We start from the raw sequence: 16,290 nt of genomic DNA on the forward strand, positions 1-16,290 counted from the left end.
AGTGAGACCGATGACACTCTCATTTCCCTGCGCTTCTCATAAGAGGCAAAACAGTGACAGAGATTTCTTCATACAAAATCCTTCCTGGTTTTCTTTGGCTGCAAGTAAAAACTGTTTTCATAGTTTGTGATTGTTCAGCCTTTATTAATTCTTTTTGGTTCCCCCTCTTACTGGAAGTCCATCCATCCATCCATTTTCTGTAGCGCTTACCCTCACAAGTGTCGCGGGCGTGCTGGAGCCTATTCCTTATATATTCGGGGGAGAGGTGAGGTACCCCCTGAACCGGTCACCAGCCAATCGCAGGGCACATATAAACAAGCAACCATTCGCACTCACATTCACACCTACAGGCAATTTAGTGTCTTCAATCAACCTACCACGCATGTTTTTGGGATGTGGAAGGAAGCCGGAGTGCCTCGAGAAAACCAATGCAGGCACCGGGAGAACATGCAAACTCCACACAGTCGAGGCTGGGATTTTAACCCCGATCCTCAGATCTGTGAGGCAGATGTGCTAACCAGTCGCCCACTGTTCCACCCCCCCCCTCTAAGTGTTCTTATGAAAACAGTTGAAGGTAGTGACTTTGTAAAGGTAAAAAAATATCTACCCCTCAATTTTATATGCCTCTTTTACTGTTCCGTGTCACAGAAAAGCAGGGGTCTTTGCCAGCTACTCTAACTTAGAGAAAGATGTGGGGTACAGACTGGACTAGACTCCTGCATTGATCTGTTTTTCGAGATCCAGCTCCGACCCCAAATACCGCACAACACCATTCGTACCGCAATCCGACACACAATATAATGTGAAATCAGCAAATAAATGAACCTAATTTAATGAAGCTGCTATATCATGCTGAATGTTGTTGTCATAAACACTGCTTTGCATGGCGGTGTTGGCCAAAGTGGAAGACCCAAATGCACGGAAGCAGGGAGACAAGGCAAGGAGTGCAGGAGTCTCAAAAACATTTTTTATTTCAAAAATGAAAAAAGGCAAGCAAGGTATAGAATGAAAACACTAAACCAAAGTCACAAAAAGCAAGGTTCAAAGTAACAAAGAACCTCAGGGAATAAACTCACCACAAGAGGAAACATAACATTACTAGATTAACCCGGCTAACAACAACATCATTGAACAGACAGATTTAAAGAAAGCAGGGAAATAAATCCAAGCTAATTGACGAGACAATGAGCCACAACTGGACAAGGCACGAGTGGCTGGAGGTAGCTGATTGGTAGAAACAAGGGACAGGGCTAACGAGAACAGGTGTAGACAAAAATCGAACGAGCAAGGCAAGACATGAACATGGGACACAGGAAAACAAGAAACAAAACTAAATATAATCTAAATCTAATCTAAACAAAAACACAGACCATGACAACTACTTTTGACAGAGAATTGTGTTTGTTTCTTTCAAAAACAATGACCCCTTAGCCCAAAGGCAAATTGAAATTATTGTCAAGGTACCCAACCGACTCAATGCAATACTCTACCCTGGACTGTCCATCCATCCATCCATTTTCAACACCGCTTATCCTGGTTAGGGTCGCGGGACGCTGGAGCCTATCCCAGCGGACTTCGGGCGAAAGGCGACTACACCCTGAACTGGTCGCCAGTCAGTCACATACCCTGGACTGGTTGCCAGTCAATCACAGGACTGATACAACCATTCACACTCCTCAGTTTCTCTCACTGGATTGATTGTTTGTCAGCCATAAACTGTGCTGCCAACAAACTAAATGTTTCATGGACTCGCACAAGTGATTGTGCTTGTTGAGATTAGTGCATCTGCTGGATGTGTCATTATTCACCGCTCATCTGATCCTGATCACACTAAAGCATCCTTTTAGTTCACAATGGAGCAGCCCATTTCTCCAAATAGTTGTATGATCACGTCCTTGAAAACCTGTCTTGTGCTCCTCAGTAAGAAGCATACTCCTCCCTCTCAGTGGAAGTATTTACTGACATATGTCGCCCGAAGATAGCTGGGATAGGCTCCAGCACACCCGTGACCCTAGTGAGGATAAGCGGTACAGAAAATGGATGGATGGATGTTGAGAACAAGGCCAGTAAGCAGGTCAAGAGCTTTTCTTCCTCCCCTGTCCCTTGGTCCATCTCTCTAGATGATTCATTTTTTGTGCGACGTGTAGCACAATGGCGGTCTCAGGGCCGCTTCACCAAATACATTCATTCATTCATCTTCCGTAACCACTTATCCTCATTAGGGTCGCGGGCATGCTTGAGCCTATCCCAGCTATCTTTGGCCGAAAGGCGGGGTACAACCTGAACTGGTATAAACAAAAACCTGAACTGGTATAAACAAAAAACATTTCCCACTCACATTCACACCTATGGGCAATTTAGAGTTGTCAATTAACCTACCATGCATGTTTTGGGGATGTGGGAGGAAACCGGAGTGCCCGGAGCAAACCCACGCAGGCACGGGGAGAACATCCAAACTCCACACAGGCGTGGCCAGATTTGAACCCAGGACCGCAGAACTGTGAGGCAGATGTGCTAACCAGTCGTTCACCGTGCCGCCGCTTCACCAAATAATCATGTCATAATTGTTAGCTGTGGCTGAAGAGGGGTGTGGTCTCCGTGAAAATTATACACTTTCATTTGACTCAAAATCAGCAAGGATGCTTGGTAAAGTTTAAGACTATTGGAGGTAGGGCTGTGCAATTAATCGACTTTTAATCGTGATCATAAATTTGGCTGACACGATTAAATGAGCCAGATCGTCAGCGATTTTTTTTAATTTAAAATGTGGACACTGCTGAATATGAGTGTGAATGGTTGTTAGTTGGTTGTTTGTTTGTATGTGCCCTGCGATTGGCTGGCACCCAGTTCAGGGTGTACCCCGCCTCCTGCCCGATGATAGCTGGGATAGGCTCCAGCGTTCCTGCGACCCTAATGAGGAGAAGCGGCTCAGAAAATGGATGGATGGATGGATGCTGGATATTAGGAAAAGTGCTTCATATGCAGCAGTGCCCGCAATCTAGTCAGCCAGCCAACAGGGGGCGAACAAAGCTTAATTGATCGCTGGCAATGCGCTGTAGGGCCAACATCAAAATAAAAGCCTTAAATGGTAGTAATATATGAAGCTTTTATTTTGAAGTTGGCCCTCTCAGCACATTGGGGGGGACGATGTGTCATGGCTATTAACAATCATAGCGACTGCCTTGACATCAACTTTTAGGCTGGCCTGAATACAATGACAAAACCCCGAGAGTAAATAGAAAAGAAAATTCCACCTGTCAAGTTCTTTGCAGTTTGTGACTGTGCACAACTGACCAATGGTCAAGCAGAACAATGGAGACATATGTGGGGATTTTTAAATGAAAAGCATAATGTTATTACGTTTTATGCATTAACTGTATTTGCTTCCATTAAGTTGCAATTCGTGATTGCCCTTTGTAACAGCAAATAGAATTTTTAGGGTACATATATTTTTTAGTATTAGCTATCATTTATTCTTATTTAAAGATTTGTTTTGCAATGAAAATTGTTGCTACTGAAAAGTAGTGCAATAAAAATAAAGATTTTTCCCTAACATGAGGAATAATCGTGATAAATAATCTTGATTCCAGTATTGATCAAAATAATCGTGAGTATTAGTCATTCATTCATTAATTTTCCATACCGCTTATCCTCACTTGGGTCGCGGGCGTGCTAGAGCCTATCCCATCTGTCTTCAGGCGAAAGGCGGGATCCATCCTGAACTGGTCGCCAGCCAATCACAGGGCACATAATAACAAACAACCATTGGCACTCACATTCACAGCTATTGACTATTTAGAGTCTTCAATTAACCTACCATGCATGTTTTTGGGATGTTGGAGGAAACTGGAATACCCGGAGAAAACCCACACAGGCACTGGAAGAACATGCAAACTCCACACAGGGGAGGCAGGATTTGAACCCAGGTCCTCAGAACTGTCAGGCAAATGTGCTAACCAGTCTGTTACCATGCCACCATCGTGAGTATCATTTTGGCCATAATCGTGCGGCCCAAGTGGCGGTGACCAAACCACTGTTAGCATTATTATAGCTCTTGCTGTAATAACTGTAACTTACTGTAGCCTTGCTTGCGCTATAGCCACAGTGTAGCTCTAGTGCCTTGATGCGTCTTACCGTTTGGTAATAGTGGGGTTGTATCAAAAACAATGACTTTTTTCTTTTTTATTCATCCTGAAATGTTCGACTATTCTGCAGCTGGAAGGTTTTTAAACCAGTAAGCTCATGAAAAATTCATTAATGAAGTAAACTAGCATGTCTTTTGGCATAGAAGCAAACCTAAACAATCCCTAAAAAATGCAAGTCATGTGAGATCAGAATCAGAATCCTCTTTATTTGCCAAGTATGTCCAAAAAACATACAAGGAATTTGTCTCCGGTAGTTGGAGCCGCTCTAGTACAACAACAGATACTGTTGTTGGCACTAATGCGCTAAACAAAGTGGATACCAACTGGATTATTACTGCTGGATCTCAAGTTTCAGTGCAATTTACTACAGCGGAATCTCTGAAGTTGAATGCCCCTGAAGTCATAAAATTAAGAATTTGACCACAATCTTTGGGAAATATATCTTGTATGACATCATTTGCGATATCAGGTCAACATGAATCAAAACATGAATGTGCTGTGCTTTTTCTTCGTCCTTTATGACACTTATTCCAAAAGACACACCAGCCTCAACAAGATGTGTTCAGAGAAGAATACAGCTGCTGTACTGTATATCATTCCGTATGGAATGTCTCTTGTCCAATTAAATATCTTGGTCGGAACTGACTGTTACGTAAAGTAACATAACTGTTCCAAGACTCCTGTCCAACGTGTCCATGTGCTTTTGTCACTACGGTTAATAATTGAGGTTGGATGTTTAGTTTAGTTTAGTTTTCAATTTGTTTTTTTATTTTATTTTTTACTTTTTACAGAGTTCAGAATGTTATAATGTATCTATGACACAAATAATCATTAATCATTTGATTTATTTTGTCTTACGAATGGTTTGTTTTTACACGTTAAACATGTTAAATTATTACTGACCCTAGGACAGGCTACTTCTTTTTAAAAAGGAATCGTTTATAAATCTGAACAAATTGATTGTCAACTAGTGTGGCTGGGATGTTCAAACTTCCACAGTAACTCACCAAACAACCTCTTGTATCATGCTTAGATGCTTAGCAGAGGAACTTAAGAGCAAGTAAATAAAAAATAAACTTTTCCTTGCAACATTTATTTGATGCTTGTTGCTTTAAAAAAAAAAAAAAAAAATAGTCAGGTGCAGTACCTAGACAAATGCTTAAAATAAACAGTACATAATGAGAAATAAAAAATTTCCCCCCGCTATGCCCAACCTGTTGGTTGCCAGATGTCAGGTTGTCCTTTCCCTGTGATAGATAGGAGATGCAGCAACAAATACAGTTGCATCATGTGTTATCTCGTCCTGTTCAGCCTTTCATCACCATCGTCTCTGCGTCTTTGTCAGACTGATGAAAACAGACATAGCGCACCGTAGTTGAAATGACAGTCTTGCAGCGTCCGTGCTACAGAGGGTGAAAATTGATTTCCATTAAATTAAGAGGTATGGCCATGAAAGCGTGCCACGATCAAACCCTAGCAAGTCATCAAGATGATCCCATGGCGTGTCTTTTTGCTTATCAAATTGTAAAATATTCTCCATGACACCTCGTAACAGGGCCCTAATTAATGTGCTAAATCAATTCTGAATCGCTCAGCACAGCGCAGAGTGGCCTGCTGGGATTGTGACATTACAGCAAATGATGGCGGCAGATGTGCGGCACCAAGAGGGATGTTTAAAACTCTCTTCCAATCCTGTTTTGTGCGCACACTCGCTGACTAGACCTCAGATTTTCACGCAAATCATTGATGCAAGATACTTAAATGTGTGCTACGAATTTCTTAAAGAGCGTGAACTACTCAGAAGGGATTGTGTTTTTTACATCCATCCATCTTCCTCCACTTATCCGGGGTCGAGTCACGGGGGCAGGAGCAGCTTTAGCAGGGAAACGCAGACCCTCCCAGATGACCAAGCTTCTCACGCTATCTCTAAGGAAGAGCCCGGAAAAACTGTGGAGGAAACTCATTTCGGCCACTTGTGTCTGTGATCTTGTTCTTTCGGTCACGACCCACAGCTGATGACCATAGGTGAGGGTAAGAGTGTAGCTCAACCGGTAAATAGAGATCTGCCTTTCAGGCAATTTTGTTCAGCAATATTTTATTTGTTCTTCTAAGTTGTGTATCATGTATAAATACTCGAAATAAAAGCTAAAATGTTCATCTCTTTTCTTACGTATTTTTTTTCCAATTTAACCCAAATGCTTTTTGTCTGCAGCATAAATTAAGGAATTGTCCTCACTGTTACAATCATTTTGTATTTCTGCTTGTTCACCCTTGTTCAATTTTGCTTGACAGCGTTTGGAAACACACACACTTGTATTTGGCAGGATTTTACATGTGGTGCATTGATCGGTAAATGTATCCAAAAATTTAACCAAGACGTGAGCGCACACAAGATGTTTCAATTGGTCCAGGAGATGAGTTTCACCCCGACTGAGGAAGACAAAGTCAATTACTTTTCACAGTGACCAAAGCTTGTCGTACACAACAGCGCACATGCCATCACTGCAGATTAGAATTTTGCTTAACAATCATCAGACTGTGTGGCATTGATGTGAGCCCTCCTTTAACTCTGAAATGTTCTCTGTCTTGGATTTCATTGGTCTAATTGAAACAATAGCCTGGCAAAATGCTTTTACACCTACACACGGTTGTGCAGTCAAACACACAAGTGTTCGCACAAAGACACATACCTTGTGTCGCTACAAATCAGGACATCCATCAGCGATTAGGATTTGATTCAGGGGTAATGAAGCAGCTCAGTGGTGCAATGTGCTGTGTGTCTCAACTGCACGTGACAAAAATGGCTACCCTAATTACACACACACACACACACACGTGCATACATGCACACACGGCATACCAAATGTGTTTTAATTCATGTCACAGCTGCTTGGTTATCTAGAGTGAATGCATTTCAGTTGACAAAGCCCTCAATGGTCCAGTTAAGGAGAAACACAAATGTGGTCATTTGGCTTCCGGGCTCTGAGACCACTGTTGTGTCACTTTTATTTTCTGCGTGTGAAAAAGGTTGTTCTCGCGTGGTGGTCCGCACTATGAGATGTCAGAACATTCTGTATTTGTAACCTCTGCTGGGTCTTTACATTTGGACCCTCCACAAAGGACATTGTCGCGGTTCCGTTTTTCTTGTGTGACAAAAATTGCTAGCCTAACTTCACCTCATAAGTTATGTATGTCCGTAAGGTTTTGCCACATTGTCACATTTTGAGGGGATGTGATGATGCACATCACACACTAGCTTTTGGTGAATTGGAAGTTTTTACTGTAAATGTGTCTTGACAACCAAGATGCCTCGCAGAAGCCACTTATAAAACAATCTTCTGCCAGAGTCAGCTTGTCTGAGACAGTAAGTATCATCACTGGGAGCAAGAAACTCCACCCGGTTGTAAACACACAATCACCGGCAGGGTGTCGACCCAAAGTCACTGTTTTCATCTTGGAACATGCTGCCTGACCACCATTTTATATATAATATAAGGGAAAAAATACAGAAACACAAGTTAGTGTCTATACAGTGGTACCTCTAAAGTCGAATCCAATGAATCCTTGGATGCTGGACAACTTCTCATTTGTTCAGATTTTTCCCATAGGAAATCATGGAAAGAGCAATAAGTCGTTCCATGTCCATCCAACTAACGTGATTCGCAGTCACCTTAGTGCAAGTGGTACCTTGACTTACAAGTGGCCCAATTTAGGATTTTTTCAAAATACGATTCGTCGTGTGGTCAAATTGTTTTTCTTTTTTTCTTTTTGCTTTGTGTTGAGAGCAACATTTGAGTTACAAGCAGGTCTCAGATAAGCTGCCACTTGAGTGAAGTGAAAGAAAAAAGGAAAGCAGGAGTCACCAATGCACTTTTAGCCATTAATTGAACAGCACAAACAGTGAAACGCACAAATAAAAAACGAGAACACTAGCGAAGCTACAGTAAGCCAAATTTCACATCCTGAAGCTCCCACAAAGACGAACCGGCAAAGTAGCAGATGTCACGCACTATGCCATGCCCCTTAAAGGCACACATACAATAGAGTGCAGAAATTACGCTTTCTAAACATCTTGAGCTCTGATGGGCAGTGTGGTTCACGCAATAAGATACATACTAACACTAACAAAGAAAGAAGTAGCATTAACAATCAAAGATTGTTAATATAATGCGTTTTTCACAGTTTGACGAGTATATGCTGACAATATTGTTATATTGCCTATATATATATATGTTTATACATCGTTTGTGTACCAATATTCATTATTATGAGAGATACAAGTGCAGCGTGTTTAATGCTCATTTTCGTTACCTCGTCAATGGTGTTTTTCATTCATTGTGTGTTAGCCTTGAGCTAGCGATTTTTGTGGGGAAAAAAAGAAGTCTGTAATGTATTTGAACATTCAGTAGGTGTCATTATTTTATGTGTTTAGTTTCACAGTGAACGTCAAATGAAGTGTCAATAAACCACTATAAGTGAGCAAGAGTCACTCTTACGCCTTTGCTACTATGTTAGCACCTTAGCAACCTGTCGTTGTGATCACGTGGGAGTTGCTAGATAGAAGTGCTGGAGCGGAGCATGAAATGGACAGCTTGCATAGAAGTGGTAAAATCGGAGATTTTAGATCCAATCTTTTTTTGGGATATTGGACCAATATACGATCTCAAAGATCAGATCGGGACACCCCTAGTCTCAGCCAGATGTTCTCGTATATTGTTTTAGTACTTGCTCTCCCATTAAGATTTTCGCCGAGCTAAGCAATACCACAAAGCTAAAAGTGAGGCATTTGGAGGGTTTCTAAAGACATCGACAAGACACTTTAAGTCATCTTCACAGTGACATCTCCCTGGAATGTTTTTTTCATTTATTTCAAAGTCAATGGCCCTCTCAAAGGCCTTGACTTGTATTTTATTTATTTATTTATTTATTTATTTTTTTACAGGATTCCTCTAAATCTTGAATATCACGCCCGAGTGCTCTCGGCATACTTAGCAGCCAAATAGCCCCATGAGGTGAAGAGGTGCACGGCGCTCTTACACAGCCCGTTGAGGCGAATTGGTAAACAGGTCCCCGCCCGCCCATTGACTTTGCCACCATGTGGAAGATTCAGATTGCACCGCCTGCCGCCACCAATCCGGTCGGCTCAAACTGTTGGAGAGTCTCTGCTGACATGCGTCACTGCACTCTCCTTGACTCACTGGCAGAGTGCTCTATATGTATGGAAATGAGTCGTAATCACCATAATATGTGTCCCGTCTCTTGTATTGTAACCGCGTTATTATATTTTCCCCAGCTCAATGCCTTTTTGCCCTTTATCCATCCAATTTCACTCTCTCCGGGTTTCCTAGGCCTTTGCTTCTTTTCTTCCCTTTTTGCTGTCCTCCATGTTTACCTTTCCACTCGTCCACATGATAGAAGCAGGTGTGCAATTAATTATGCTTAAAATGCTTCCTGTGTGTGCTGAATTTCCTTCCTCAGCGTCACTGCACCTCCCGTCCGTAAACTTCCTCACATTTTGTGACTTTGTCAAAACATCTTCACCACCGCCACCATCTCATTACCAATTACCAATAAGACCACAAGGTGTGTTTGTTATTGTAGCACTGTTGCACCGAGCCTTTCTTAAGTATCTCATTATTTCCCCCATGCAGTTGTGACATGAGGAAAAATAAAGTGCTAGAAGATAATCTAGAAAATGTTTTTTCACTCCAACATCCCTTTTCCTGACCTGATGCTTTCTCACTTGATAAGTCAGCACTGACCCTCGTGAATGTGCCAGTCAATAAAGTATAATCATATGTGAGCATAGTTTTTTAAAAGCCTTTTGAAATGATCTTATGTCGCCGTTTTCTCAAAATCCAGGGTAACACCCTGAGGCCCTTACTTGAAAGAAAAGGCAGACATTTCCATGCAGATTTACTGGCAACGTTCCTCCAAAGCTAGGAGAACAAATGGCTGCCAAGGCATATAGCTTGAAACGTCCATTTTGTTAGATTTGCTCACATGAGTTTCTGTTATATCGTTTAAGCGTTGTACAGACTCAACCAGCTAAAAAAAAAATTCTGTTCTGTCTATCTCTAAGCATTCTTAACGAGATGACTCCAAGATACACCGGAAATTTGGCTGAATGCAGTAGTGCCTTTTGTTTGCTGAAACCTGAACTTTTTTATTTTCCTTCAGGAGCGTAGCAGATAGCCTTTCGAAAAATTTAACAGAATGCTGGAAAGATGACAACCAGAAATAGTTTGGCTAGCTCAGATTTTATACGGAAGTTGCGCCTTCGAGCACTGGCATATACAGTAGTCAATTGAAGGCACATACTGTATGCTGCATTTATGTCATATCTTATACCAAGAAAACGTGCAGCAACAAAGTGTTTTGCTATCACATATCTAGAGAGCTTAACGACAAGCTCATGCCTCGTAACATCCAGCACCTTCTGAACTCTCAGCATTAAATTAAACTTATTTGCCCACATGCTGGTTGACATGCTACAGACAGGTCAACTGAAAAGACTATTTGTTAGAGAACTAGTTTCATGAAGACAGTGGGATGGAAACAAAACTTGCCCTGCATCATGGGTAGCCTACCTTTGTCTGCCAAGTCTGCGCTTAGCTGCAAAGCAGCCCTTATAGTTGCTGTTGCTGAAGCAGGTGCAGGGCAGCTTGGCAGAGATGTTCACAAGAGGCAAAAACTATGATTCCTCTAAAAATCTGTAATAAAATAAAATATACACACTTTCTGCTCAGACGCAAAATGCACTTTAAATGGTAAATGCACTGCACTTATGTAGCCCTTTATTTACACTATCACAGTGCCCAAAACGCTTTACAAAGCCTCACATTCACCCACTCACACACACATTCATACACCAATTAGATTCGATTAGGATAGGATCATCTTCATCTTCCCACTGTCCTTCTGGCTAACAGGCAGCTTCTCCATGTAGGGTTCTTCAGCTTCTGATTTTTTTTTTGTCTGAAACAGTCCATTTAATGCAATGGTCCTGGCTTCCTGCAGAATCCCGCTTGATACTTTGATGCTTCCAGCACCAATGCCTATTGAGCTAGAAAGCTTTAATATGTATATTTATGTGTGTATTTAATCACAGACAGGAATTCAATTATGTCAGAGCTATGGAAATTAATGAGAAAGGACAGAATAATCCTTTTAATTTAATTATCAGATTTTCCAGAAAATGTTTTTTTATTTTTATTTTTTCGACTGTTTGGAACTGTTCTCCCTTGCTCCCACTTGAATACTTTTCCTGAGGTTGCTAGGCAACAGTGAACTGTTGTATATTAGTTTTTTTTTTTTTTTTAAGTGTTTTCTGGACCGAGGGCTGGCTGGGAGAAGGGGGCACAGTGGGAGCAGCATCGAGCGCGCCAGCCAGCGACACACCCTCAGTGGGCACCTGAGGCACAGCGCTAATGAAAGCTGGGTGAGCTCAGCAAACCCCCAGCAGTGAACACAAGGCCACAGTGGGGTCAAAGTAATGGCAGAGAATGACTTCCAACCAGGGGGCAGAAACAAGAATCCCCTGGGAGAATGCAGAATGTTTTACTTATTTATTTATTGGAGGGCTTTTTTTCTTGAAGCTGAGACACTCAGTAAAGCAACTTTGTTCGCTATGCAACAAACTTTTTTTTACCAGGATTTTCTGACAGTCCTCACAATAGGAATCGGCTCTGTAATAAGTATGCTAATCAAAGTCTCCACTGAAATGAATGCTGCTCTTTTATTATGTTGTTCTCTTACTCTCTGTGATTGACACGCTGTAATCTTGCTAATTAAGTACCTCCACTTTCTGTTTAGGTTCCATTGTGTTTGAGTTACAATAGCCGGGCCTGGCTGTGAGCCACAATATGGAAGCTTGTGTTGGATACCTGTTATTATCCCTAAGCGCTTAAATATCAGGCTTCAGAGGTTTTTCTTTAAGCACATTATGCTTGGTTAAAAAAAAAAAAAAAAAAAGACTGATATACAGTTCCAAAGATACATGCTCTTTCTTTGAAATTAGTTCATGACAAATAAATTAGTTGTTGTTGTTACATTTGTGCAATTGACGCATCAATAGTCATGTAGGTTAAAAAAAAAAACATTAGAAATCGCACTTCATAAATGCACAAATGATTAAAAAAAAGTTTCATTTTTCATTTCATTTCATTTTCATTATTTTGGTGAATCCAAAATTTCCAGGGGCTTTACACTGAAATGGAAACACAGGAGCCAGTGACAATCACCTATTTTTATTTTTTTTCCAAACAAACATTTGATTTCCATTCTGTAAATGTATCTTCTGTAAAAATGTCAGCACACACTTCATACCCATGTTGCATACAAGTACCAATTGCAGCCTTATACCGTCTTTGCAGTCAATCAGAGAGGTGACGGGCTACGTGCTGGTGGCTCTGAACCAGTTTGACTACCTTCCACTGGAGAACCTGCGGATCATCAGAGGTACAAAGCTGTATGAAGGCCGCTACGGGCTTGCCATTTTCCTCAACTTCAGGCGAGATGGGTACTATGGATTGAGGCAGCTGGGCCTTCGTAACCTCACAGGTAAGTGATAGTTCAATTTAGTGATCGTTCACTGGTTATGAGCTTCAGAAATACTGGAGGGAAAAAACGAGCACTTTGACACCTTTATCATCTAAACAAATAATCTTTATGGAGCCTGAGGAGTAAAACATGACAGAAATCTTCATTGCAGATTAATGTTTCCCTTCAAACTACAAATGTACTTTTTGTTTTGCTCATTTGGAAAACGTCACAACGTCCTGCTTGTGTTTGACTGATGCATTATTAATAGCCACAAAGTTAGGGCTCAGAGTTTGATGTCACGTCACCGTTACCAAATCAATTTTGTGTGTTGTATGGAAGGATCAGATATCTGTGAGAATCCTTATTTTTCCCTTTTAATTACATTTCTGTTTATGCAATCAAAATTGTTGCTCTTTTGCCGAGTGTGTTCATAAATGGCTGTTTTGTGGTTAGTGTCCTTGTATACACACGCACTCACACACACACAGTAGTTGATTGTATTTGCACTATTTCTCTACTTTGATTTGTGGTCAGGACCTTACAATCAGCTCATCTTCTGGTGACGTGGCGCAAGCCAACATTATCCTTTATCATAGATTTGAAAGTGATCTTATCAATTAGAGGCTGCTCTGCCATTTAGTCCAGTGGCTCATTTCCTCATTATCACCTTAAGAAACCAAACAAGCAGTTGGGGGTCAACATGACATACGGCGTAGTGTGAGTCAAGTGGTTCGTCATGCATCCCGGTGCCATTTTTTTCTAACTTCCGGAGAGGAGCACAAGCTGTTGATGGAGAAGTACTGGCGGAGCAACAACTGACAAGTTAACGACATGCAGTCTGAGGCAAACCAAGGACAGAAGGTCACTCGTTTATCATGTTTGATGCATACAGTTTTTAGAAATTCTGCGTAAAACTCATTGAAGCTCTAATCTGCCACCTACTGCTGGAATAAGGCATTTCAACAAAGCTGTCCGTCACTTTTGAAATGACTGTTCCAGTCTCCCCTACTCCCAAACCCCTCGCGGGTAAATATAAACCAATGAAATGGAAATAGAGCTGTTGAAAGCCGCAAGCTAAATAAAATTGGAAAGAGAAACTGTCAATAGTTCAATATCCAGCGTACAAATACGTTCTCTAATCACTGTGGTGTTACAGTACCTGTTAATGTGGAGACATACACATACATTTCCGGGTTCACCGTAAACCATTCAAATCATCTACATTAGAAAGTAAACATTGTTTTACAACAATATCTAACTATATTTATAATGTACCTGCGGGTAAAAAAAAAAAAAAAAAGCTAAGACTGTGTGTGGCCGAAATGTACAAGGGCAGTATACGTACGTACGTTTGTCCCTCTCACCGGCAGTTCAAATCAGCGAACATCTTTTAAAATACTGTTTCACTGATTCTTTAGCAACCCGCTTCTTCCAACTATCAGTTATTCTTTTTAGGATTTACGGAAGTGGAAGATTTTTTTCGCCTGTTGTCCGGCTCTTCCTCCTTTTCTCATCTCGATCATGCTTTTTGTGTCGTGTCTCCGGACCTCAGCTGTATGTCACTGGCGATCGATGTCCGTGGGGAGATTCAGCAGCCGGCTGGGAGAACCTCTCCACGTCATGACAGCTGGTGAAGTGGCGGCAGCGTTACGACTCTCAAAGTTGTAATCAAGTGGATTCAAGTTTTTGCAAATCACATCGCTGAGTCATTAGCAAGTTAACTTACACACACACACACGTTAAAAGAAATGAGATCAACAAAGGCAATCAAAACAAATCAGTAAGGACAAGATAAGTGCTGGGTCGTGACCACCCACACCGCTGTTGGCGGCCACCGGCTCCTCCAAAAGAGGTAGATGTTGTTTATTTGCAGCAATTTTTAATTTTTTTCGTTTACACGGTAATTATTGTGCGAGTATGTTATGCTCCAGAAATGAAAAATAATATTTTTAGTGAGTGTTTTACAAGTAGGCTCCGCCCATTGCTTGGCAAAATGTCTAATTTCCGTGCCGTCATTTTCGGTGCGCCACCAACTGGGAAATGAATCAGGTATTCACAAATATAAAAAACTAATCAGCATTTTGTATTGGCTGGGTGAAAATATATTTTTCTAACCAAAAAAAAAGGAGTGGATTCCAGCTTTAAGAAGCTACTGATTGTATGGAGTGTGTGAACCAAACAAACGGTTGGTCTTTGGCATTAGTCTTGACAGACTTTGGGGCAATTGACTGAAATCTGTTGTGGTGATGTTCTTTCTGTAAGAATAGAACAACATTCTCGAGCATGTCGAGTTGTGGCCAATGGAACAAAGCACTTCCAGCATGCATGTCCTCCACAGTACAGCCAAGGAACAAAGAAATGTCAAATCTCAACATTTTTGGTGGAAAAGCGGCAAAAAGAGGAGCTACTGCACAAGAACGCTTTAAAGTGTAATGCTGTATTTTCTGCGGGGTACAAGTTGATCTGACATTGGGGGACTGTGTGGTGATCTTAATCACACAGTCTTACTGGGAAATGAGGAGGGCCGCATTTTTTATAGCACAGATGTCCAGGGTTTTTTTTTTTTTTAACAATCTTTGAGTCGGCGGAATGGTCAGAGTTCCTATTTAGGGATTTGTTTTAATGATTCTCTTACACAGTTGGGCATACACTGGGCATGGGCAAATTAAGGGATTTTTCAGCCTTATTTTGAGTTGCTCTCTTTCGTTTGACTGGGCCATTTTCAAGTCTGTTTGCATAACGTTTGTTGCGTGGTGCATTGGGGAGATGATCAAATATCTTACCATGGCATGCCGTACAATAATTAGGGGAAAATATTTCACTTTAACAATGCTCTCTCACAGTTTAGGCAGAATTTTGAGTGGATTTCTCAAACTCAATATTTCCCACAGTGGTTTGAATCAATCATGGCTCAAAATATTCAGCTCTTTACAGTTGCAAAAAAATTATTTTATCCCTTTAGAATTAACTGTACTTCTGGAGGTCACTGATGGTGTAGTGGTACAATCGCCTGACTTTGGTGCAGACAGCGTGGGTTCAGTTCCCACTCCGTGACGGTGTATGTGAGTGCGAATGGTTGTCTGTGTCTATATGTGCCCTGTGACTGACTGGCGACCAGTTCGGGGTGTAGTCCGCCTTTTGCCCGTAGTCAGGTGGGATAGGCTCCAGTGCCCTGTGACCCTAACCAGGATAAGCAGTGTTGAAAATGGATGGATGGATGTATTTCTGGATAAATTGGTCATAAAATGTCTTCTGAGCTTTATATAACAATAATAAGAAGAGACAAATACAGTTTGCTTAAATTAATACCACACAAACAATTATTTTTTCATGTTTTTCTTGGTCACCCCATGTAAACATTCACAGTGCAGGTTGGAAAAAGTATGTGAACCCCCCCAAGAGCTAATCAGATTCCAGGGTCAGCCAGCCTAGAGTCCAATTAATGTGATCAGATTAGAAGTGTTAGTTGAAGCTGCCCTGCCCTCTAAAAAAAACCGCACACATCTGTTGCCCGATGTGAATTATGCCTCGCACTAAAGAGCTCTCAGAATACCTACAATTAAGCTTTATTAACTTGTATGAAGCTGGAAAGGGTCACACG

The 16,290-nt window shown here is 41.3% G+C and overlaps 1 protein-coding gene and 1 long non-coding RNA gene across 9 annotated transcripts in view; one reads left to right on the forward strand and one right to left on the reverse strand.

The window, feature by feature from the left end:
* LOC133480110 (receptor tyrosine-protein kinase erbB-4-like) overlaps window positions 1–16,290 on the forward strand; it is a 235,517-nt gene that overhangs the window by 92,545 nt on the left and 126,682 nt on the right. For all 8 annotated transcript variants that reach the window (XR_009789197.1, XR_009789196.1, XM_061777837.1 and 5 more), the window contains exon 3: window positions 12,521–12,707. Coding sequence is in view for 6 of the 8 variants with exons in the window: in XM_061777837.1 (XP_061633821.1) it covers window positions 12,521–12,707 (187 nt within the window). In the remaining 2 variants the exon portion in view is untranslated. The remainder of the gene's footprint in view (window positions 1–12,520; window positions 12,708–16,290) is intronic.
* LOC133480151 (uncharacterized) lies at window positions 12,379–14,548 on the reverse strand. Its single transcript, XR_009789201.1, has 2 exons — window positions 14,039–14,548; window positions 12,379–12,589 (listed from the first exon to the last, which is right to left on the reverse strand). It is a non-coding gene; the product is annotated as an uncharacterized LOC133480151 (long non-coding RNA).

This window comes from Phyllopteryx taeniolatus, chromosome 1 (genome assembly GCF_024500385.1).
Source record: "Phyllopteryx taeniolatus isolate TA_2022b chromosome 1, UOR_Ptae_1.2, whole genome shotgun sequence".
NCBI lineage: Eukaryota > Metazoa > Chordata > Actinopteri > Syngnathiformes > Syngnathidae > Phyllopteryx > Phyllopteryx taeniolatus.